Source organism: Thamnophis elegans, chromosome 2 (genome assembly GCF_009769535.1).
Source record: "Thamnophis elegans isolate rThaEle1 chromosome 2, rThaEle1.pri, whole genome shotgun sequence".
NCBI lineage: Eukaryota > Metazoa > Chordata > Lepidosauria > Squamata > Colubridae > Thamnophis > Thamnophis elegans.
This window is the reverse complement of record NC_045542.1, coordinates 52252420-52275746: the sequence shown is the minus strand read 5'-3', so window position 1 is coordinate 52275746 and position 23327 is coordinate 52252420. Positions and strand designations below refer to the sequence as shown.

Genomic DNA, 23327 nt, shown 5'->3' with positions numbered 1-23327 from the left:
TGTCTGTCTGTCTGTCTGTCTGTCTGTCTATTTTCTATATCTATCCATTCATTCTATCATCTATTTATCTATAGCTATCTGTCTGATTGTCTGTCTGTCTCGGTTCAGGTTCATAGGTCCAATCTCTATTGATTCTTGTCACCAACAATGTTTTGGAGCTGTTTTCAATTTTTTTATTGCCAGTATTCAAAAATAAGAAGAGATGAGGAACTAAGCCCTTTTAGCTATGCACAAGAGGGAGACATCAGCAGATATGGAAACACACACACACATACACACACACACACACACACAATTTGGTAGTGTGTAAAGACAATCCCAAATGAGAATTTAGCATGCTGATCCTTCAACATAGACAGCAAGGGCTTATGAGGGAGAATAGAAAATGGGGATGCAATGAAATAGAGTGTGTGGTAGGGCATGTCAAACTGCTTGGGACAATAAATTGCAACATTTTTGTATTCCTTCCATGTTATAGATCTTGTTGTTGTCCATGATGATGTAAAGTTATAAAAGATATGATGGCAAATATATTTTTTTATCTCAGTAGACATTGCATATGTCTTAGTTCATGTTCTCTGGGTTAGCCTTCCAATAGGAAGAATGTAAAGCTTGCAATAAGAGTGCATACACAAATTATTTCTCCTAATCAATCCTGTTATCCTGAGTTGATTCGCTTCCTCTCATCTTCTAGAGCCTTACAGCCCAGCTGTGTGGGTGATGATGTTTGTGATGTGTCTCACGGTTGTTGCTATCACAGTCTTCGTGTTTGAATATTTCAGTCCTGTTGGCTACAACCAGAATTTAACCAGTGGCAAAAGTAAGTACGTTTCCAAATGGCTCACTGAATGAGTTGTTTTACTTGGGTGGTGAGGGAGGAAAGGACAAAAAGTGGGATTATCCTTTTATTAAGCAGTTTCCTGCCAGGTATTTCAATGAAATAGACTAATAAAGTCCAAAGGTACATGCCAATTGGTCTTTTCCAAGCACCCTAAGAAGAATGACATCCCAGAATGAACAGAAAGGTTTGAAGTAAGCAAGGAGTAGAAAAAATATAGAACATGCTATCTTATTGTAATCTATTAAACTACTGATTCTCAACCTCAGTCCGGGCACCCCAGGATGTCATCGCAGAGGGTCTGTGAAGGCTTGAAGAAATATTATGATTTAAATCTTGAGTTAAGTCTTGGGGGGGGGGGAGTCCATGGCCATGGTCCTTGGCTACAAAAGGTATTTAAAGGGGGTTCATGGTGAAGAGAGTTGAGATGCACTGTATTAAACCACATGCATAAGGTTTTCTGTTATGCTTGTGGTTTAATACAGTGCCACTGTACTTCTGCCACTGCAAAAGATAATGTCTCCAATTAGCTTATAAATACTTTCTGTATTTTGCATGGAACCCATTGCCAATGAAGAGTCATACATTCCTTTTCTTTTTTTGAAAAAAAGTTTTTTGTTTTTATTTCTCATATATACATTCACAAATATACAATCTCATAACTGTTATTAATAATGTGTGTTATCTTTTAACATTTATAACATTTTTTCTCCCCTACAATTAACAATACAGAGATTGCTTTTCTACCATCCCATACACCCATCTTATTTTACAACAACCCTATTACTTCTTCTTCCTTCCTTTCCTCCCTTCTTCTCCTCTTCTCTACTTTCTTCCTTTCTCTTCTCCTTTCCCTTCTCTACTTCCCCTGCCTCTCCCCCATTCCTCCCCTCTTCTTCACGTTCTTCCCCTTTCTCCTACTCTTACTTCCCCTCCATTTCTTCCTCTCATTTTTTTCCCTCTCCTTTCTCCTCTCTTTCCTATCTTTCTCTCTACTCCTCTCTCCATTCCCTCTTTCCGTTGTTGTGTTTACATATTTTCCTCTTCAATCTGGTGTATTTTCGGGATGGTTCTGTATTTATATAACAATCTTAAATTCCCTCTTCCACAATTTATTTTCATTTTAATACTTACACATACATCATCCTTTAAATGTATATTTGTGTATCAATACCTTTCTGTTTCCCCCCTCTTCTCCCTCCTTCATTTGGTAGTGTGTCATCTTAGTTTCTCTTTCTCTTTTTCTTTGTCCTGTCCAATTATTTGATCTATGGTCTTTTATTCATATTCCTTTTCTAGCCAATCATAAAATCGTCCCCACATCTTGAAGTACACTGATTCCTCTCTATCATTTATTCTCAATGTTAACCTATTCATTTCTGCACCATCTAAAATTTTCTTTATTATCTCTCCTTCTGAAGGGATTTTTTTCTGCTTTCCAGTTTTGTGCAAATACAATTTTAGCTGCTGTTATTACATTAGTCATACATTTCTGTTCCTCCCAGGGTCCCCCTCTGCACCTCGGACATCTATTTCTCTGAGATTGTGCAACTGCCATGTAAGCCCAGAAAAAGGCATAATGTTTTGAAGGAAGCACCAGCAAGTGTAGCGTATCTGCCAATATTAATTCTGGAAGGCTGCACATGCCCGGTTAATAGGATAATTTTTCATCCAGTGACAAAGCAGCAATGAAGCAGTATATGACATTAATGTATTTGTAATTGCTCCCAGATTTGTACAGTCATAACTGAAAACTTGGCAATTACCATTGATCTCTAATACTCCAATACGTGAAGGGCTGCCACAACAAAAAGGGGCCAACTCATTTACCAAAGTACCGGTAGGCCAGACAAGAAAGAAGGGATGGAAACTAATCAAGGAGAGAAGCTACCTAGAACTAAGGAGAAATTCCTAAGAGTGAAAATAATTAACCAGTGGAATGGCTTGCCCTCAGAAATTGTGAATGCCCCAATATTGGAGGCTTTTAAGAAGAGACTGGATAGCCACCTATCAGAAACAGCATAGGTCTCCGGCAAGAGCAGGGAGTTGGACTAGTTGACTTCCAAGGTCCCGTCCAATTCTGTTACTGTTATCTGATATGCACATGGGTAACAGATAAGGAAGCATTAACTTGCATTATAGATTGGAAGTCTAGCAAATCTTGGGTGACAAATCTAAAGGTTGTTCAAAAGCTTAAAATATATTTTTTACACTATATTAAACACTGAACACAGTAGATTTCAAGAGACCAAATCTGTTACGACTGGGTGGATTATTATTATTAATGAAAAGAGCCATCCAAGGGTCTGTTGGGCAAGCTATACAGACGAATCAAATCCAAATGCCAAGAAGAATAATGTTTGAATGGATGTATAGAACTGGAAATGTCAGGAAACGGCTTTTCTCACCCCTATATGATTGACTGCACTATCTCCTAAAATTCTGACCTCTCTACAATTGTAGAGTGGTTGTCATAGGAGACAACATTTCGTATTTCTGAAGATCTTGCTCCTTGTATTTTGTGTCACAAAGACTGCTTGCCAGAATTTAATTTGCAGCCTTTTGGCTGGGAACTCATGGCTTTGCAATTATCGCAAGGAACTGATAAGATCTCTTACTGCAGTTAACTCTTTGAAGGACTATTGTCTGGACTTTTCAGTGGGTGGATTCAATTAATTCACAAGAGGTAAATAAAGAGGGGTTTTTGTGTGTGTCAAAGAGTCTGTTTCTTGCTTCTGCTAAGGCTGGGTCAGAACATTTGTGTCCCGACAGCCGATCTCACCTTTTCTGATTCAACCTTTCCTGACTGACTCTGTGCTTTGCCTCCTTTTTCTCTTATTTTATCCAGAACGGTCAGCTTGTAACCTGCAAGACTGATAAGCGCATTTATCTATCCCAAGTAGCTAGGATTTTTTTCTCATATCACAGCCAAATTGATCCTCTTGATTCTAATGTTCAGTGCCTGTTCCCTAGCTTGCCTTTCCTTTTGCAGCCTTTGAATGTTTCTAGTTATTTCCCATCAGCTAGCAGAGATAAACCAAACATTTAGCTTTCGTTCTAAAGAGGAAGCTTTATCTCCAAAAGTGTTAAGAGAGTAAGCAAAGCAATCCAAATTCCAAAGTACTCTACTAAAAATGCTCATTTTTACAAAATTTTGTATCAATGAATGAAAAGTCTTCAGGGTTGCATCCCTCAGATGGCACTCATAATACTGATGATGAGAACCATTCCTTGCAAGTTTATTTTATTGCTAAGAGGCCTGTTTCTTATTTCAAGAAAGATTCATTATTTATGTTCCTCCTTCTAGAGTCCGGTGGGCCATCCTTCACTATCGGCAAGTCCATCTGGCTACTCTGGGCTCTGGTTTTCAACAATTCTGTTCCCATTGAAAATCCCAAAGGCACCACCAGTAAAATTATGGTCCTCATCTGGGCTTTCTTTGCGGTCATCTTCTTAGCTAGCTACACTGCAAATTTGGCAGCATTCATGATCCAGGAGCAATATATTGATACCGTCTCTGGACTGAGCGATAGAAAGGTGAGCAATAGTTATGATTTTATTAATATGATGTGAGGGTGGCAACCAATATTAATGACCTTGGCGTAAGTTACCAGAAAGATCAACAGTAGCAACTTAATGCCTCCCATTTGTCTTAGAATCCCTTGTTATCGGCCATGCTGCTGGGAGCTGATGAGCTCCAAGTATGGTTTTGAGGTTTGTTGTTTAAGACATGGTTTAAGATGCTGTTACTCATCAGTGAAGGTTGGATTTGGTTTATCCCCATTTTGAATAGAAGTCTAGGGCAGTGTGAGGCACAACAGTGATAATGGCTCTGCTGTCTTCCTTGGGGGCTCTCAGAGGATCATGCAGCCATGGGGCTGGTGAGCAGCCCTGAAGACCCTCCTCCTTCTTTTAATTAACATTGGATTTACAGTTAAATTGTTTTTATATTTTAATATTTTATTTGTACACCACTCAGAGTTGCTCTTTGAAAGTGATAAATAAATAAATCGATAAATGCATCAATACGACAAGGAGCACGCTGGTTCCAAATAGATTTCCAGATTCAACTCCAGGTGCATGTTCTTACCATTAAAGCCCTGCATGTCACAGTGCCAGGTTATTTTTGGAATAACTTTTCTCCAGTGGTTTCAACTAGGTCCAGCAGGGCGGGCAGGCTCTGGATACTTATAGGTAGGGATGGGCTGCTGGCGGTTCGCAGGGGTTCAGGAGAACCTCTAGCTAAGATTCTGTGCAGTTCAGAGAAACCCCACACAGCCTGTTTTGGATGCAGGTAAGTGCAGTGCGGAGGCTCGGGAAGGGTGAAAAACGAGCCTACAGGAACTTCAGGAAGGCTGGAAATGGGCCCGTTTCTGGCCTCCAGGGGGCCTCTGGAGCATGGGAAGGCCATTTTCACCTTCCCGGAGGCTCGAGGAAAGCCTCCAGAGCCTAGGGAGGGCAAAAACGCCCCCCCTCACCATGGTGCAGGAGGTCCACCCCTGCCTATAGGAGAAGGAATGGCAGAGTCAGCTGAAGAGGTGAAAAGAGGAATCAGCCTAGAATCACTACATAGCCACAAACAAAGTCCAACCCCCCTTGACTTTTGTTGATCCTTACCAAACTCTAAGCAGATGCTGACCGTTTGTTGAGAAGATTCATGTGCATAGGCTTTTAGCAATACATCATTTAAATTGACTGCTCCATGTGGTCTTTTGCGCCTGACAAAATCCTCTCTTATGGGACCCAGGAGACATGCTTTCTCTACTTCAGAGCGTGCCCCCTGGGACGGCCTTACTCCTGAACATACAGGTAACCAGATCCTGCTCTGAAAGGATAGGATGATCTGGCTTCCTCAGGTATTAGAGCCAAGATACTAAAGCCCAATCAATATGACAGTGTATGAATTACTAATAATATGTGAATTCCCTTGATTATAATACTATGTTTATATTATTTTATTATTATTTAATATTTTAGTATTGCACTCTATATAGTTTTGTATCAGTTTTTTTATGAACACCATTTTATTTGTTAGTCACTCAGAGTTATTTATTTCAGATCAATGGCCCTATAAATTTTCCAAATAACTTCACATAAATAAAAATGAAAAATAGTCAAAATGGAGACCGCTCAGTTGTCTTTCATGGGTATGATAATTGTCAGAGCCTGAATTTACATAAGTATTTGTTATCAAAGGAAACCAGTCTTTGGAGAACAGCCATGTGAAAACTCATTTTTCGCTAACAGCAAAAGTTACCAAAAATAATGGTCTCTGTATCTATATTACAACAAGCAATTTTCTGGGAAACCATTTTGTGCTCTTATATTTGACTTTGATGTGACTGAAGATAGCAGTTTTTCTTTCTTCATTTCCTTGAATGTATCATGACTCTGTAAAATGTAACTAGAACATTGTGGCAATCAAAGTTATCAGCTAAAATAAAATAAATGTGTACATAACCTCCTTTTTCAACCTGTAAAATGGAAGGTACACAAGTATGCACACAGCTCTTTCTGGGTTAGACTCTAGTGCTGAATAAAATACACCAACTATTTTCTTTTGATTTTCCTTTTCAGTTCCAAAAACCTCAAGAGCAGTACCCTCCGTTCCGATTTGGAACAGTTCCCAATGGTAGTACAGAGAGAAATATCCGGAGCAATTACCACGACATGCATTCCCACATGGTAAAATACAACCAGCGCTCGGTGGAAGATGCCCTCGTCAGCCTAAAAATGGGGTAGCTTTCCATTTCTTCATCCTCAAGATTTCCGTGTGAATTAATGACATTATTTCTAACCAGATCTGAATAGGACAAGATCTCTACTCCTTTTGAAGTAGTACCAACATTGATTTCTAGGACTTAGTCCTTTCAAGTTGTAGTAATTACTTTTTTTCGGTGAGAAAAAATTTACATAGGCATTCCAATTTGAGCGGGTTGTATCTACAATTACTTTCAAATAGTAGGCGCATGTGTTGAATATAACACCATATTAGAAGGGGCAGTCTATGGTAGCCTCCTCATGTGTTAAAACCTCCTTGATGCCCAAGCTTTCTATATATTGCTAATGTTTATGGCATTAACTATAATGGAACGTCTACCAGTCTGCAGCCTACTGATAGCATTTTTGCCTACTCTCATATGACAACCTTACTTGTTCCTTTCTCTATCTGAAAAGGTGAACCTGTGAAGAGACAATTTGATGTCTCCAATAGAAGAGCATATATGTAGCTTAGGGTTGAACTGTTGAATCCTTAGTGCTCTCTGAGCTGGGTTGTCTTGCTTGCAGACATTTCATTAATTGCTAGGAAACATAATTAATGTTAGTGACTGGGGTCTACAATAACTCACCATGGCCAATTCACCACAGACAACTTACTGTGGCCAACTCGCCACAGACAACTCACTGTGGAACAACTCCCCGTGGCCAACTCATCATGGGACAAGTTTTATACTAATATCAAAGAAATAGTGGAATAGAATCATGAAAGAAAGTATGCCAAAAGAGGGACAAAATGAAATGTGAATTACAAAAATTAAATTCATTTATAAATTATTTTACATAGTTGGCTGTGGCAAGTTAGCCACGGCGAATTGGTGTGATGAGTTGGCCATGGCAGTTGGCCAAATCGAATTGTCCCGTTCCATTGTGAGTGTGGAGTTTGCTCCCTGTTTATGTACAGGAGCTTGCCTATCAGTATGTGTGGGGCTGGGGTGTTCTCCTTGGCAGTTCTTTGATTAGGGTTTTGGTAGTACCCTGAATAGGTTTAAATAATAATCAACCAAGCAACAATTAATTTACAATTTACTTTGGTAGGAAGCCCGACAGATAGAATATTTGATGAAAATGCTAATGGGATGAAAGATGTCTGGATCAGGTTCATGTACTCACCTGGCCTATGGGTCATTCTTTCTATGTGAAGAATGGCCCTGTAGTCTATAGTCCAGCTGAAATTGCAGCATTGGCATTCTCTAATGAGTTCAACCCCAGCAGTACCAGTGATGAGATTCAATTTTTTTTACTACCGGTTCTGTGGGCATGGCATGGCTTGGTCGGTGTAGCTTGGTAGGCATGGCAGGGGAAGGATTCTGTAAAATCCCCATTCCCACCCCACTCCAGGGGAAGGTTACTGCAAAATCCCCATTCTCTCCTGATCAGTTGGGACTTGGGAGGCAGAGAATAGATGGGGACGGGGCCAGTCAGAGGCGGTATTTACCGGTTCTCTAAACTACTCAAAATTTCCACCACCAGAACTGGTCAGAACCTGTTGAATACCACCTCTGAGCAGTACCTGAGGCAGGATTGTGCATGCTTTGAAAATGATTTGGAACATGGAACATGGCTTAAAACCTCACACAAAGACAAGTATTCATGAACACATTCTGATTTTTACCTGGCTTTCAAGTAAGCCTGGAGAAGCATTGAGTTTGCCTTGAAATCTTGACTTGTCTGAGAAGCCTGAAAACAAATCTGATTCCCTTAAATAACAGAGACATGCTACACTGGTACAAAGCTCAAAGCACTTCTTCAGAGTCATTTTAAAAAGGGGGACATTCCTATTGTCTAATACAGCCTTTCCTAACTTGGATGGAGTCCCTAGTTTCCTCCTATTGTGTTTCATAGCAATTGTTCTCTAATCTGCCTTTTTTCTGTCTGCTTGATTCCAGAAAGCTGGATGCTTTTATCTATGATGCCGCAGTGCTCAATTACATGGCTGGCAAGGATGAGGGTTGCAAGCTGGTAACCATTGGCAGTGGGAAAGTCTTTGCCACCACTGGCTATGGCATTGCCCTCCAGAAGGACTCCAAGTGGAAGAGAACAATTGATTTAGCTCTCCTGCAATTCCTGGGAGATGGTGGGTTGTTTCCTCTGTTAGCTAATATTGCTAGCTAATATTTAAGAGAAATTACTGTTTTTTCTATTTGTTTTCTTCCAGGGTCACAATGATTTGCCAAGTTCAGAGTAGAGCTTTTTCTTAATTATAATATAGAGGCATAAAACAAAAACACAACAACAACAAAAACCCCAAACATAAGAACCAAAGGAAAAAGAAAACAACAAAAAGAGATTATATTACATATTCTGTAGGGAATATGCAGTCCATTTTTGAAACAATGATTAAGGTAGGGAACATGCAGTCCATTTTTGAAACAATCATTAAACCTTGATCACAGGGAATAATACTGATGATTTGTTTTCCATTACACTAGCCCGTTTATAGATAAAAAGTGAGCACGTATCACAGGTTCAAGATGGTAACCTTGAGGCCGCAACTTTCCAACATCTAATAATAAACTTTTTTGTTACATCTCATGCTTGATAAATCCATCATTCTTCATATATGATAAATTCTATTTTTTGGGGGGGTCTATAGAGGTAGTCCTCAATTGAGCCCCAAATTTTTGTTGCTAAGTGAGACATTTGCTAAATGAATTTTGCCCCATTTTACAACCTTTCTTGTCAAAGTTGTTAAGTGAATCAGTGCAGTTATTAAATTAGTAACAAAGTTGTTAAGTAAATCTTGCTTGTCAGAAGGTCACAAAAGGGGATCACATGACCCTGGAACACTGCAACCATCATAAATGTCAGTCAGCTCCCAAGCGTCTGAATTTTGATCATGTGACCATGGGGGGCGGGGGGATGCTTCAACAGTCATAAATGTGAAAAACAGTCATAATTCACTTTTTCCGGTGCTGTTGTAATTTTGAACAGTCACTAAATGGACTGTTGTAAGTCAAGGTCTACCTGTAATACAAAATTATCTGCAGAATTTAAATATTTATCTATATCGTTGTGTCATATAAAAGTATGGATATTGAATAAAAATGGGAGATAGTCAGACATGCCTGTAGCATGTAAGTCAGTCCTTCAACTCAATGATTTTTCAACTTTACATCTGCATTTCCTATTTCCTTTGGTAGAAACAAAGCAGGATAAAGCAGCATCTGCAAGTTGGGAAGAGGGCAGATCTTTTCACCAGAAGACAAATGGCTACTCCCACTTTCTCGATGGTTATTTGCAAATGTACTGTTCGCATAGTCTGATGAAAAGAAGGACTAGGGGTGACATGATTCCAATATCTCAGGGGTTGCAACAAAGAAGAAAGAGTCAGACTATTGTCCAAAGCACCTGAAGGCCAAGACAAGAAGCAATAGGTGGAAATTAATCAAGGAGAGAAGCAACCCAGAACTAAGGAGAAATTTCCTGACAGTTGGAACAATTAATCAGTGGAACAACTTGCCTCCAGAAGTTGTAAATGCTCCAACATTGGAAGTTTTTAAGAAAATATTGGATAACCATTTGTCTGAAATGGTATAGGACAGGGGTCATCAACCTTTTGGACCTCAGGGACCATTAAATTCATAATTTTAAATCCCACGGACCACTGATACAATTTTTTTTAAAAAGATAAATAGTATTTAGTGTAATATAAAAGATGCAAATAATTTTTCTGTGGACCACTAGTATAGTATTTCTTGCCTGAGCAGGGGGTTGGACTAGAAGACCTCCAAGGTCCCTTCCAACTCTCTTATTCTGTTACATATAAATTAAAATTTAATTATAACATGGAAATAAAAGTAGCTCCACAACTTCAGCAGATTGAAATTCATTAAAATGGAAAGGATTTACTTCAGCTATTTTTTTTTCTATTACAGCAACACAACGGTTATGAAAGGCATCATTAGTTCTTATTTCCTCTTATTTCCTAATATATGGGTTGAATGTTGTCCTAGACACCAAAATTCTGGTGCTGAATGTTGATGATGAATTCCTTAGTCATTGAAGAAAATGTTGAAAAGCTTTTGGAAAACTGGTCCCCTCTACCCTTTTCAGTTCCCTGAAAAGGCCTTTCTCTCTCTCTTCACTTCCGCAGGAATTAAATTTTCCGCTACTTCAGCAGCTTTAATAAGTGTCTGATATACTATAAGTAAGCATGCAAGCATGTGCTTAATATGCATTAGAACTGGGGAAATTTGAGAGCTTTTATTAACCACATGTAGAAGGAGAAGAGAAGAGGAAAGCAAAATAAATATTTATGCCACTTACAGGAAATACAATAAGTTACAAAACAAACTTGGGGTACCTTTGATATGTCCCGGCACACACACAGAATGTGTCTTTCTCCAAAGCATTATTATTTAGCTCTTATTTATTGTCTAAGTCTGTGATAGCGAACCTATGACACGCGTGCTACAGGTGGCAGGCAGAGCCATCTCTGTGGGCACGCAAGCCGCCACCCCAGCTCAGCTCCACTGCGCATGCACCTGCACCTCCCGCCGGACAGCTGATTTTTGGGTCTTTGCTACACATGTGCGGAGGGCATGCAGGAGACATGTGCAGAGGGTCGCACATACATGCACAGGAGGTGGGGTGCGTGCAGGGAGGTGCACCCCCCACAGCCCATTTTTGCTCCCAGGACGCTGCAGGGTGGCGTACTAGGCCCAAAATGGTGTGTGGAAAGAACATTGGGGGGGGTCATTTGTGCAATCGCAGGGGGATGTATAATGGGTGAGGGGCCGCTGTCGCACACATGTGCATGTGCGCACTTTCGGCACACAACAACAAAAAGTTAGCCATAACTGGTCTAAGTAATAAAGTATTCATATTCATATATGAATATGTAATCCTCGACTTACAACAGTTTATTTTGTGACTATTTGAAGTTAACAACACTATGGACAAAAGTGATTTATGACCAGTGGTGGGATTCAAATAATTTAACAACCGGTTCTCCACCCTAATGAGTTCTTCCAACAATCAGTTCACCAAACTGCTCAGAAAGTTAACCACCGGCTCTCCTGAAGGGGTGCGAACTGGCTGAATCCCACCACTGCTTATGACAATTTTTCACACTTACAACCATTGCAGCAGCTTCATGGTCACAAGATCAAAATTTGGATGCTTGGCAATTAGAATGCATCTATGACCATTACAGCATCCCGGAGGCATATGATCATCTTTTGTGACCTTCTGACAAGAAAGTCAAGGGGAAAATCAGGTATCCTTAACAACCTGTTACTAACATAATAACTGCAGTGATTCACTTAATTATGGCAAGAAAGGTTGTAAAATTGGGGTAAAATTCACTTAACAACTGCCTCACTTAGCAACAGAAATTTTGGGCTCATTTGTGGTCATAGGTCAAGGACAATTTATAAGGAAGCAGAAGGTACAGTATCTTGATCATAAATCAAGATCATGTGAAGTGTTAATACCACTTTACAATGCCTTGGTAAGGCCACACTTGGAATACTGCATTCAGTTTTGGTCGCCACGATGTAAAAAAGATGTGGAGACTCTGGAAAGAGTGCAGAGAAGAGCAACAAAGATGATTAGGGGACTGGAGGCGAAAATGTATGAGGAACAGTTGCAGGAACTGGGTATGTCTAGTTTAATGAAAGGAAAAATTAGGGGAGACATGATAGCAGTGTTCAGATATCTTAGGGGCTGCCACAAAGAAGAGGGAATCAGGCTATTGTCCAAAGCACCTGAAGGGACAAGAAGCAAAGGATGGAAACTAATCGAGGAGAAAAGTAATCTAGAACAAAGGAGAAATTTCCTGATAGTTAGAACAATTAATCAGTGGAACAACTTGCCTCCAGAAGTTATGACTGCTCCAACACTGGAAGTTTTTAAGAAGATGTTGGATAACCATTTGTCTGAAATGGTATAGAGTTTCCTGCCTAGGCAGGAGGTTGGACTAGAAGACCTCCAAGTTCCCTTCCAACTCTGGTATTCTATTCTAACTCCTTGGAATCCGAATGGAAGTCCTATTGGATTTCTTCTTTCTAGGGTTCTCACTTGCCCACTGTGCAAACCAGGGGTGGGTTCTGGCAGTCACTACTTCCGGTTCACTCGTGCGCAGTACAATAAAAATTGTTCTGTACAGAAGCAAAAAAACAAGATGGCAGCTCCTACAGCACTGCCCAGAAAACCAGTTCAGGGGTGTGGCAGGCCTGGGTCGCTGCCGGTTCCAGCGACCCAGGCCACCAAACCACTACCAGTTTGGCCAAACCGGTCCGAACTGGCAGGAACCCACCACTGGTGCAAACACAATGCTGAACTAGGTAGAGCTTTAGATCTAACCTTCCAGTTTCTCTGATCTGGCAAACGTGAGCACTGAATGGGCATATCCTAGTTATCAGCAGGGGTCTATTAAAAAAAAACAACACCACTGACTCCTGCTTGTCTGGATGCCATTCCTGTGAAAGAGACATTAAACTAATGTAAAGGGAGAGATAGATTTAACAAATAGACAATGCATGCGCACGGGTGACTTTCATATTTTCAGTTATGTACTTCAGAATTTCAGGTTTTAAAGACATTTCTGGTTTAAAGTACAGCTTTATTTGTTAGCAGATTGAAGGTTTTAATAAGACAATGTGCTCCAGAAAAAAGTCTGTCTTGGAAGCTTATAGAGATCCCTCTTAGCTCAATTATAATTGTCTGTCAACTTAATTGAGTGTACCACTTCATTTGGTATGTTTTCAATATCTGGTTCGGATACAGAGATTTGACTTCGAGGCAGAGCTTCATGTATATTGCTGTTAATTGCCTGATTTAAGTGAGAAACTGGCGGTCAGGATAATGAGCTGGTCACTACCCACTCGTGCTGTTCCACTGATCTAAAAGGCTGCACCTGCCATGTGCTCACAGTTGTGAACTCCATGGGAGCGAAGGAAGATGATAGCTACACTCTGGTTCCCTTGAACATTTGCACTGCTTGGAAGTTAAAACTTGAAATCATAATTGTGTTTTGCCTACATCATTAGTTCAGCCACATAAATGCAGAAGTAGCAAAAAACAAAAACAAGCAAATACGATGCACTGTAGGAGAAGAAGCTACTATCATGGGGGTTTTTTTTTCAACCTCAGATCTGGCCATGTTAAAATGGTCACTTGGCTCAGACATTAAAAAAAAAACAGCAAAAAACCTTTTCAAAACAAGACAATACTTTCTTTTCTCTTTTCTGCGAAATTCATGCACCCCAAACATCATTCCACCCCCCCCCCATAATTGTTAAGTGTTGGCCCGCAAAGGGGATGTTGTTTATTGTCAGATGAATTCTTTAGCTAAAAGTATTCCCTCTTCTACCCTTTGTCTGTTTGTGTGTCGTTTTGCAGGTGAAACCCAAAAACTGGAAACTGTGTGGTTGTCTGGTATTTGCCAAAATGAAAAGAATGAAGTGATGAGCAGTAAGCTAGACATTGATAACATGGCAGGGGTCTTTTATATGCTGCTGGTGGCAATGGGACTGAGCCTGTTTGTCTTTGCTTGGGAACACTTGGTATTTTGGAAGTTGCGGCACTCCGTGCCAAAGTCCCACAAACTTGATTTCCTTCTAGCGATAAGCAGGGTAAGTAATCTTCCTGCACAGGCAGTTTATTTATTTATTGTTTTTATTGCATTTTTGTGTTCCCCAGATGCCATCTCTTCTGAGGTAGAAGAGTAAAATCAACAACAATAACAACAACAATAATAATAAAAATAAATTATAGATAATAATATAATTATTATATTATTATAATATTATGTCACCTATGCAAAGAAGCTGAAGAAACAGTGAACCTCCTGATAAGCTGCTGCAAGAAGATTGCACACACCGACTACAAGCAGCGGCATGACAAAGTAGCAACAATGGTGCATTGGAAGATCTGCAAGAAATATCATTTGCCTGCAAGCAAGAACTGGTGGGACCATAAAATAGAGGAAGTCATAGAAAATGAAGAAGTTAAATTGCTCTGGGACTTCAGAATCCAGACAGACAGGCACCTGACACATAACACCCCAGACTTAACAGTTGTCCATAAGAAAGACAAAAAAAGTCTGGATATTGGATGTGGCAGTGCCTGGAGACAGCAGAATAGAAGAGAAAGAACTGGAAAAGATAACAAAATACAAAGGCCTACAAATAGAAATAGAACGACTATAGCAAAGGCAAGCGAGGGTAGTACCAATAGTAATAGGCATCTTGGGTGGAGTCCCAAAACAACTGGAGCACCACTTGAACACCACAGGCATTGACAAATTTGCCATCAATCAGTTGCAGAACGTGGTTTTACTTTGAATTGCTTCCATCCTGCGATGATATCTGTAACACCATCAAACATCCAGATTTGCCTATCCCAGGTCCTTGGTAAGGACTCGATAGGTAGACAAAAATGCCAAACCGAGACTGAACATGTGGCTGACTCTGATGATGATGATGATGATGATGATGATGATGATGATAATAATAATCTAAAAAATAAAATTATTATTATTATTATTATTTAAAAGAAAGTCAAGAACATCTATTAATCGAAGTAAAGAACAAAAATCTACTGAAGGCCCAACAGACGAAACAAGAATACAGAAAAGATATGATAAAATCAAGAATGGAGAGTTGGCAGAACAAAGCACTGCATGGCCAATTTCTGGAAAAAATAAAAGATAAAGTAGACAGTGAACAAACTTGGTTATGGTTAACAACAGGTACATTAAAGAAAGAAACAGAGTCACTAATCCTGGCTGCGCAAGAACAAGCTATCCGCACAAATGCCATTAAGGCCAAAATCGAAAAATCTTCTGATGATGCCAAATGCAGACTTTGCAAAGAAGCTGATGAAACTGTTGATCACATACTCAGCTGCTGTAAAAAAATTGCGCAGACTGATTATAAATTGCGGCACAATTCAGTAGCACAAATGATCCATTGGAATTTGTGCAAAAATTATAATATTAAAACAGCAACAAACTGGTTGGAACATCAGCCTGAAAAAGTCACCGAAAATCCGATGGTCAAGATCTTGTGGGATTTCCGTATACAAACGGACAAAATACTGGTGCATAATACACCAGACATCACACTGGTTGAGAAAAATAAGGTCACAATCATAGACATCGCAATACCAGGTGATAGCAGGGTCGCCGAGAAGGAACATGAAAAAATTGCAAAATACCAGGACTTAAAAATCGAAATTCAACGACTATGGCACAAACCAGCAGTGGTAATTCCAGTGGTAATTGGCACACTGGGTGCTATTCCAAAAGCACTGGAATTACATTTAAAACAGTTAAAAATTGACAAAATCACCATCAGTCAAATGCAAAAAGCCGCACTGCTTGGATCTACACGCATATTACGAAAATACGTTATGACATCCTAGGCCCCTGGATGGGGCCCGACTAGTAACCAATGCCAAATCTGGCGAAACAACTGGCCACTGTGATACAATTGTATAATAATAATAATTTACCTTAACAGTTCCTAGGTCCTTGGTTAGGACTCGAGCTGTTGTGCTATCAACCAGCCCCAAAGGCTGTGAATCTCACCAAAGATTAACAAAATAATAATAATATGATTTTTACTTATTAATTAGTGATGCAAATGAAGGCCAACACCAGCTAAAGAACTGGCAATGTACAGGTAGTCCTCGACTTACGATCATAACTGAGCCTAAAATTTCTAAATTGCTAAACGAGACAATTTTTAAGTGAGCTTTGTCCCATTTTATGACCTTTTTTGCCACAGTTGTTAAGTAAATCACTGTAGTTGTTAAGTTACGAACAGTTCTTACGTGAATCTGGCTTCTTTATTGGCTTTGCTTGTCAGATCAATATAAGGGGATCACAGGATGCCAGAGTGCTGCAAATGTCATAAATACATTCTAATTGCCAAGTGTCTGAACTTTGATCATGTGACCATAGGGATGCTGCAACTGTGAAACACGGTCATAAATGTTTTTGAGTGCCATTGTAACTTCAAACGGTCCCTAAATGAATGGTTGTAAGTTGATATGTACTACCTGTATATAATAATAAAAAACCAAAATAAAGATTGGCAAAGATAACAAGAGCTAGACAGGGATGGAAAAAGAAACAAATCCACACTGTTCAGGGAGACTTCATTCAATCTCGCCAAGGGCCTGGGAAAAGCAGCACATCCTCAAAGCACTAGAAGAATGGTGGCTGTCCCGCTCTTGGTGTGGATTAAGGTGCAGGCCTTGAAAGAGAAAGATTGATAGTTCTAGTCTTCTGTTAGGCATGAGAGCCAGCTCCATAAACTTTGAGCCATTTAATCTGACCAATCTCACGGGTGGGGGTGGGGTAGGGTGAGGGTTGTAGGGAAAATAGAAGGTGGGAAACAACATTATTCAAGCGGCCTTGAGTTGCACAAATAAAAGTGGGATACAAATCTGATTATCATACTAATCAGTGACGGTGAGGTTTATGGCTGGTGAGGCAAGTGGGCAAAAGCTGCCCTATGTCGGACACAGCGGCAGGGCGTTCGGAAGCACCGGCGCCCTGTCCACCATAGAGCGGGATGCATCCCACTCTATGTCGGACATGGCACTGGGGCTTTAAAGCCCTGCTGCCATGTCCGCCATAGAGCAGGATGGCACCGGGGCTTTGGCAGGGCTTTCAGAAAGCCGTGGCGGGCCTTTCCGAAAGCTGCGCCAAAGCCCTGACGTGGCTTTCCGAAAGCCTCGGCGAAGCCCCGGTGCAACTTTCTGAAAGCTCTGCTGAAGCCCCTGTGCGGCTTTATGAAAGCCCCGCCAAAACCCCAACGCTGTGTCCAACATTAGAGGCGGGACGCATCCCGCCTCTAATGGCGGACACAGTGCCAGGGCTCCAAAAGCCTCTTTCTTGACAGCGGCTTTTGGCCGCTGTCAAGAAAGAGGCTTTTGGCCGCTCCGGCACTATGTCCGCCATAGAGGCAGGATGCGTCCCACCTCTAATTGCGGACACAGCACCGGGGCTTTTGGACGTCCAAAAGCCCCGGCGCTGTGTCTGCCATAGAGGAAAAACTTCCTTAGATCAACAGAAGACTTTAAAAGCAGAGAGGACCTATGGAAAGCTTCAAAGAATCAATGCTGGATAGAACCAAAGCCGCCCTGCCACCCCGGCGCTAGAGGCAAAAGCCGCCCTGCTGCTATGTCCAAAAGGCCTGCCAGCCGCTATGTCCGACATAAAAAATAAAGTGCCAGCCCGTGCGCCAGCAGAGGCGGGTAAAACACACACACACACACAATTACTTACAATAATACAATTACTTACAAATTACATTAATTTTGAATTCCTCCCCCCTCCCTCCGACTCACATACCTTTTCCAGCTGTGTCACAGAGGATTTCAACTCTGCTCGTCTGCCATGATGAAAATGTAATAATGTAGAAAGAAAAAGGCAAGAGCTGCTGAAGTCAATGGATGACTCTGCTTAACTGTTTAAAAAAAGCCTCTAAAAAAGTGCCCTCTACAGGAGGTGGCGAGAGAACCACGTGCCTCATCTACATAAGGATTTTTTTTGGCTTTTAACCCTTGCTTAACTCTGCTTGAGTGATCATAAAGATAGACTAAATGAGGCACGTGGTTCTCTCGTCTCCTCCTGTAGAGGCCACTTTTTTTAGAGGCCTTTTTTAAACAGTTAAGCACTAAGCAGAGTCATCCACTGTGACTCTGGCAGCAACTACCTCAGCCTTTTTCCTTTTAAATTTTCTTTTCTTTTCATGATGACAGTGGTGAGGCCCTGCCTCCCCTGACTGCACGTTACTGATACTAATCATTATCAAAATCCTTCTTCCGTTCCCCCAGGAAATACCCTTTATTTTTAGGGCTATTCTTTTCCATAAATGTTTGTTAAAAAAAGAACAATTTAAAGTATTAATTCATTCATTAGATTTGTGTTCCACCTACTCGTCAGTGTGCTCTTTTCTCCACAACAACTATTCTGAGGCTGAGTTCCACATACTGCACTATGCAGTAATATATGGATTCAGCTGCTGTGATTTATGAAACATGACTTATAGTCCAACACTCTGGGTGAACTCCACCAACTGTGGTTCATCTGGTAAACCATGACTAAAATATTCCTCAGCATGAAGTGTAAACCTGCCCTGAGATTAAGCTGGAAGTGATCAATTCCTCCAAGGGCACCAATTCCCATTTCAACAGCCTCATCACTTCACTGGATGCTGTTTTCTTGATTTTAGGGGTAACATCACCTTACAGACTGTAAATCCTATGCTAAAATTGACTCTACATATTAACTATCTATATTTTAGGGTGCTTTTCATTTTCTTCTTTTCAACATTTGTAATAATATAGTAATAGTTTTGCATTAGGTTCCCAATTTATACTTGTATAAATTATAATTTTGTATCATAAAAAAACTTGGTATAATCTGCTTAGTATATTTTACTAAAGTCATACTGAACATTGATGTATAACTTTAGTAATTATCTACCCATTTCTAGATACTATCTTTGTTTAAAATACCTTTTTCTTTTAAATGAATATAGGACAAGTATGAGGATAAAAAAACAGAATTAAAAAATGGCTCTACACAACAGGACATCTAGCAAAACATTAGTGGCATCATCAATGTGTTCAGATGCTCTAGGCTCCGAGTTGCCAAGATATTTCCTCAAAAAGCAATTTTGTCAATAGGAGCACACATGACACACTGTTTCTCTTTTTAAATGGAAATTAATTTTTACTTCCCATATTTTGGTTAAAATACTCTCAAATCATTGTGTGCAAGAGATAGGAGATTTTTTTTTCTCTAGATGCAAAATCTCCCCTGTTTTCGGATCTTTGGGTCTCCAGAGAGATCCAGAACAAAGGAGGTGATACTTGAATGTCAGTTTATGGACTAAGGGCTTAAAGTACAATTGATGGGCTACATTTTCAATGGTCTGTTTGGATTGGAAATTGTGATCAAAGCCAAAAAAATATCCTTTGGAGCAGAACTGGCTGGGAATTCTGGGATAAATATGTGGCAAGTTGAGTAGCAAATAAATTTAATACAGTAAATAATAATGTGATAATAAATAATAATAGAAATTTACTTTTCTCTCAGTTCCTTTGTCAAGTTTGCAGCTTTAAGTCGGTCTAATCAAAGTGCTGCCATAAATCAATTAAACCCAGCTTCAGCTAACTGATGCATAAGGGGCAATCTTATTTGTTATTCAATCATTTGTCGTCGTCCCCCTACTCCACATAAGGCCTCCTGCTGTCTCTGGGTATTTTAAATCTTATTAAACTTGTGACAGCTTAAATGCTTAGTAAGGGTTCTCGTGAAATTGTGTGAATAATAGTAGTCTGATTCCAAACAATTCAGTAATTCTAGTAGGTAGGAAGATACTTTGGCTGTCTCCACTCACAAGAAGTGAAGAGCTGCAAATTATGAGTGTTTTAGCCAATACAATGTTTATACAAACTAAAATGATTGCCAGTTCATACGATGCAATAAAATCTGGAAGATGACTATGAGAATTACTCCTGTGCATATAAGACTCAAGAATTTTCACTGTTTAAAACTTGTCAAATTTTAAGATACTTCCCACCCAATATCTCAACTATGGTTACATTGGTTTTCAAACTTGCCCCAAGCAGAGCAGTAGAGGATTCTGATATTTGGGGAAATCCCCAAAAACTTATTCTAAACTGCTTTTGGAGAGTTTTCAGCCTTACTAATAATCCTGTCCCAACAAACATCCCTGGTATAGACTTATGAGGTGGGGTCTGCTGTCAAAATTTCTAAAAACAAATTAGAAAGGTGCCACTAATATTAATTTGTGTGAAATGTATTTGAAAATAAATTAATTAGAAAACAGTTTCCACAATTACTAAGAAAGAAAAAAAAATCATGCTTATTGAACAAGAATTTATTTGCCTGTTGAGTTCTATTACATTTATATGGCGTATACATTTTCAAGTCCTTTTGTCTTTTCCATTATCAACACCTTAGCTAAGCAATAAAAACATAATAAAACACTGATGTTTCAAGTCATGCATAAATAGAAGCCAGACAGAAAATAACTATTTATATATCTTGAGTTTTTAACCTATTAAAACATTCATTTCCTTTTGTTGTTAAAAGCTTTAAATGCCCAAATTAAAGTCATGTATCTGAGAACCATTTTCTGAATTCTAGTTACATGAAATTTCTTAACCAGCCACTAGATTCATTGCATCTCTTAACAATCATTATTAGGGTCCTCAAGGAATATTTTACAAAACTTAATTAAGCAGCAAACACTTTAAAATACAGAATGAAGACAGTTATGAAGCTAACAACTTGAACACAAGATTCCATACTGAGAGATAAAGAGAAGATAGCTTCATTATGCTACAACATCTGCCTGAATGAGCAGCTCATTGTAGAAGAGGGAACAGTTCTTCCCAATCACTATTTAGTGAGCTGTTGGATCTTCATTGTGGAATCAAGATTTTCCACATAAGGCCAACAATAGAAAGGAATTTTTTTTAAAAAAAGTTCTGTTCAATCTTCCCTAACTAATTTTAGTAGAAAATGCTTTCTCTGAATTTTCCTATTTCAAAGATGAAGAATCTGATGTACAGGTTTATATGGGTTTAGCATTTAGTTTTGCTCAGATAAAGGAAATTATTCAATATTTATGAGTTCTCTGTGTGGGAAAAAAGGCTAGTTTAGTATCATCATAGGTCATTCCTTCTCAAGACAATTTGTCATTCTTTTCTTGTTTCATCTTGTATTCCCAGGGTATTTACAGCTGTTTTAATGGAGTCCAGAACCTGGAGAGTCCTGTTCGTGTTTACAAACCAGATGTCACTGCTAACTCTGCTCAAGCCAATGTGCTTAAGATGCTGCAGGCAGCCAAGAATATGGTATCAACAGCCAGTGTTGGGAACTCACTGGAAAATGCTACACGCACTATAGAGAACTGGTCTAGTAGGAGTGAAAACTTCCAAACAACTTTCTCCTTAAGGACTCCCCAATTTGTGATTCAAAACACCAGTGGATCAAACAGGCCAGCTCATTCCTCCAACACTACAACAGCTGAGAAGCTTGGGAGGAACCTTCCACCCTTGCTTCTGGCACCTCAGCAAACTGTGGGACCAGCCAGTGAAAGCTGCGGAGAGACAATTGAGCACTCACCGATACTCCATCCACTGAAATTACAAGGCAACTGCTCTGAAGATAAGATTATTCCAGGTTTTGCTGTGTACCACTCTCCACAGTATTTGCTAACCACATCTCAGGCTAACCTCAGAAAACACATTGGAAGTCCTCTTAGTGATGCTCCTCATTCCCCAATCAGGGCTCTTCAGGAACTTTCTCCGCACAATCATAAGTATAAGCTCCCCGTGTCCAGAGGCCATGGGGAAAAAAAAATCCACCAGAATGATCACCTGTATAAAGAAGGGGAGCATAGCAGTGCAACCCAGGAGTCAAGGCTAGGTTTCTCTTCTGACAAGAAGAAGAATTTGGAAGTTCACTATTTGCCTCATCCCTGTATATATAATTCCTTCCCAAAGGACAACAGAACTTGTAGACCCTTTGCACATAAAGAATACGACCCACTAGAGCTGGGGAGAGAAAAGGAGACATATACAGCTAGCCTTTCAAGATCAACCTTGGAACAGCATGAACAGTTCCATTCTCTAGGCATCTGGAGGCATCCACCAAAGTCTTCCAGTTCCAGGGATGTCCTGGACTTCTTTCCCGAAGCTAGCTTGATCCCCAAAGCAAAACTGCTGCCTGGGATCCATCATGGAGTCCACCACCATTCTCCTGATGCCCTTAGGCCAAGCAATGCATGCAATAGGAAATGTATGCAGGCCAATGGTATAAGTTGGAAGGAGAAACAGCTGCTACATTCGCAATCTATGCGGCTCCCATCCTATCGAGAGGCCTGTCTACAGAACATCTCAGGCATACACAGGGCTTCTTCAGCTGTAGTGCGGAAGCAATACGCCTATGTGAACTCGTACCCTAATTTACCTATTTATTGGAGAAGCTTTCGTCCAGGCTCTCCTCACCTATGTGAACAATCCTGTGCCTCCCAGCACTGTTTCAGTCAGGCATCCTGGCCCTCGTGCAGCAGGGATTTCTTGGTCCACGAGGACAAGCAGAGGACCATGTACTTTGATAGCACACAGAGAGACTGCAGAAATCAGAGCAGGGTTTATCCAACGTTTATTCAGATGGGCAACACCGAGAGGAGAAACACATCGACAACCCTGAGGATGCACAGCCCTTGCACAACAAGATCATGGAGGCGCATATCTAGCCTAGAATCTGAAGTCTGATCATGGAAAAAGGCGGGGGTGGGGTGGGGAGAGATGACGCTAAGAGTTCCTGCACTTGGTGCGTAACTTATCATTCCCATGCACAAGAAACCACTTCTGTGGGAGCACTCTAGAAATAGACTTGTATGGGCAAATAACAAACCATCCTGAACTATCGATCTCCTTCTCCCTATTATACCGGTACCAAGCAAAAGGCACGGTCTCCTCTGTACACACAAGAACAAGTGACCTTTCTCTTTTATCTCCTGCTGGAATTAAGATCAAAGCAACAACACTCAAAGCCCAGCCGAAGGCACTTTAAAGACTGCATTCCAAAGTCTTCCATTGCTGAGCACTGGAGCACTCATTTCATGCAAAAGGCTCCTGGTGGCAATTCACAGCATGCAGCCTCTGTGTGGATAGCTTAAGACGCATCGATTCCAGTGTCAAACAT

The 23327-nt window shown here is 40.2% G+C and overlaps 1 protein-coding gene across 1 annotated transcript in view; it reads left to right on the top strand.

Moving 5' to 3' along the window:
- Positions 1 to 22894, top strand: part of GRIN2C (glutamate ionotropic receptor NMDA type subunit 2C) — a 75626-nt gene extending 52732 nt beyond the window's left edge. The window contains exons 7-12 of the mRNA XM_032239009.1: positions 695 to 820; positions 4146 to 4375; positions 6416 to 6576; positions 8506 to 8693; positions 13964 to 14196; positions 21344 to 22894. Coding sequence (XP_032094900.1) covers positions 695 to 820; positions 4146 to 4375; positions 6416 to 6576; positions 8506 to 8693; positions 13964 to 14196; positions 21344 to 22894 — 2489 coding nt within the window. The remainder of the gene's footprint in view (positions 1 to 694; positions 821 to 4145; positions 4376 to 6415; positions 6577 to 8505; positions 8694 to 13963; positions 14197 to 21343) is intronic.
- The last annotated feature ends 433 nt before the right edge of the window (positions 22895 to 23327 follow it).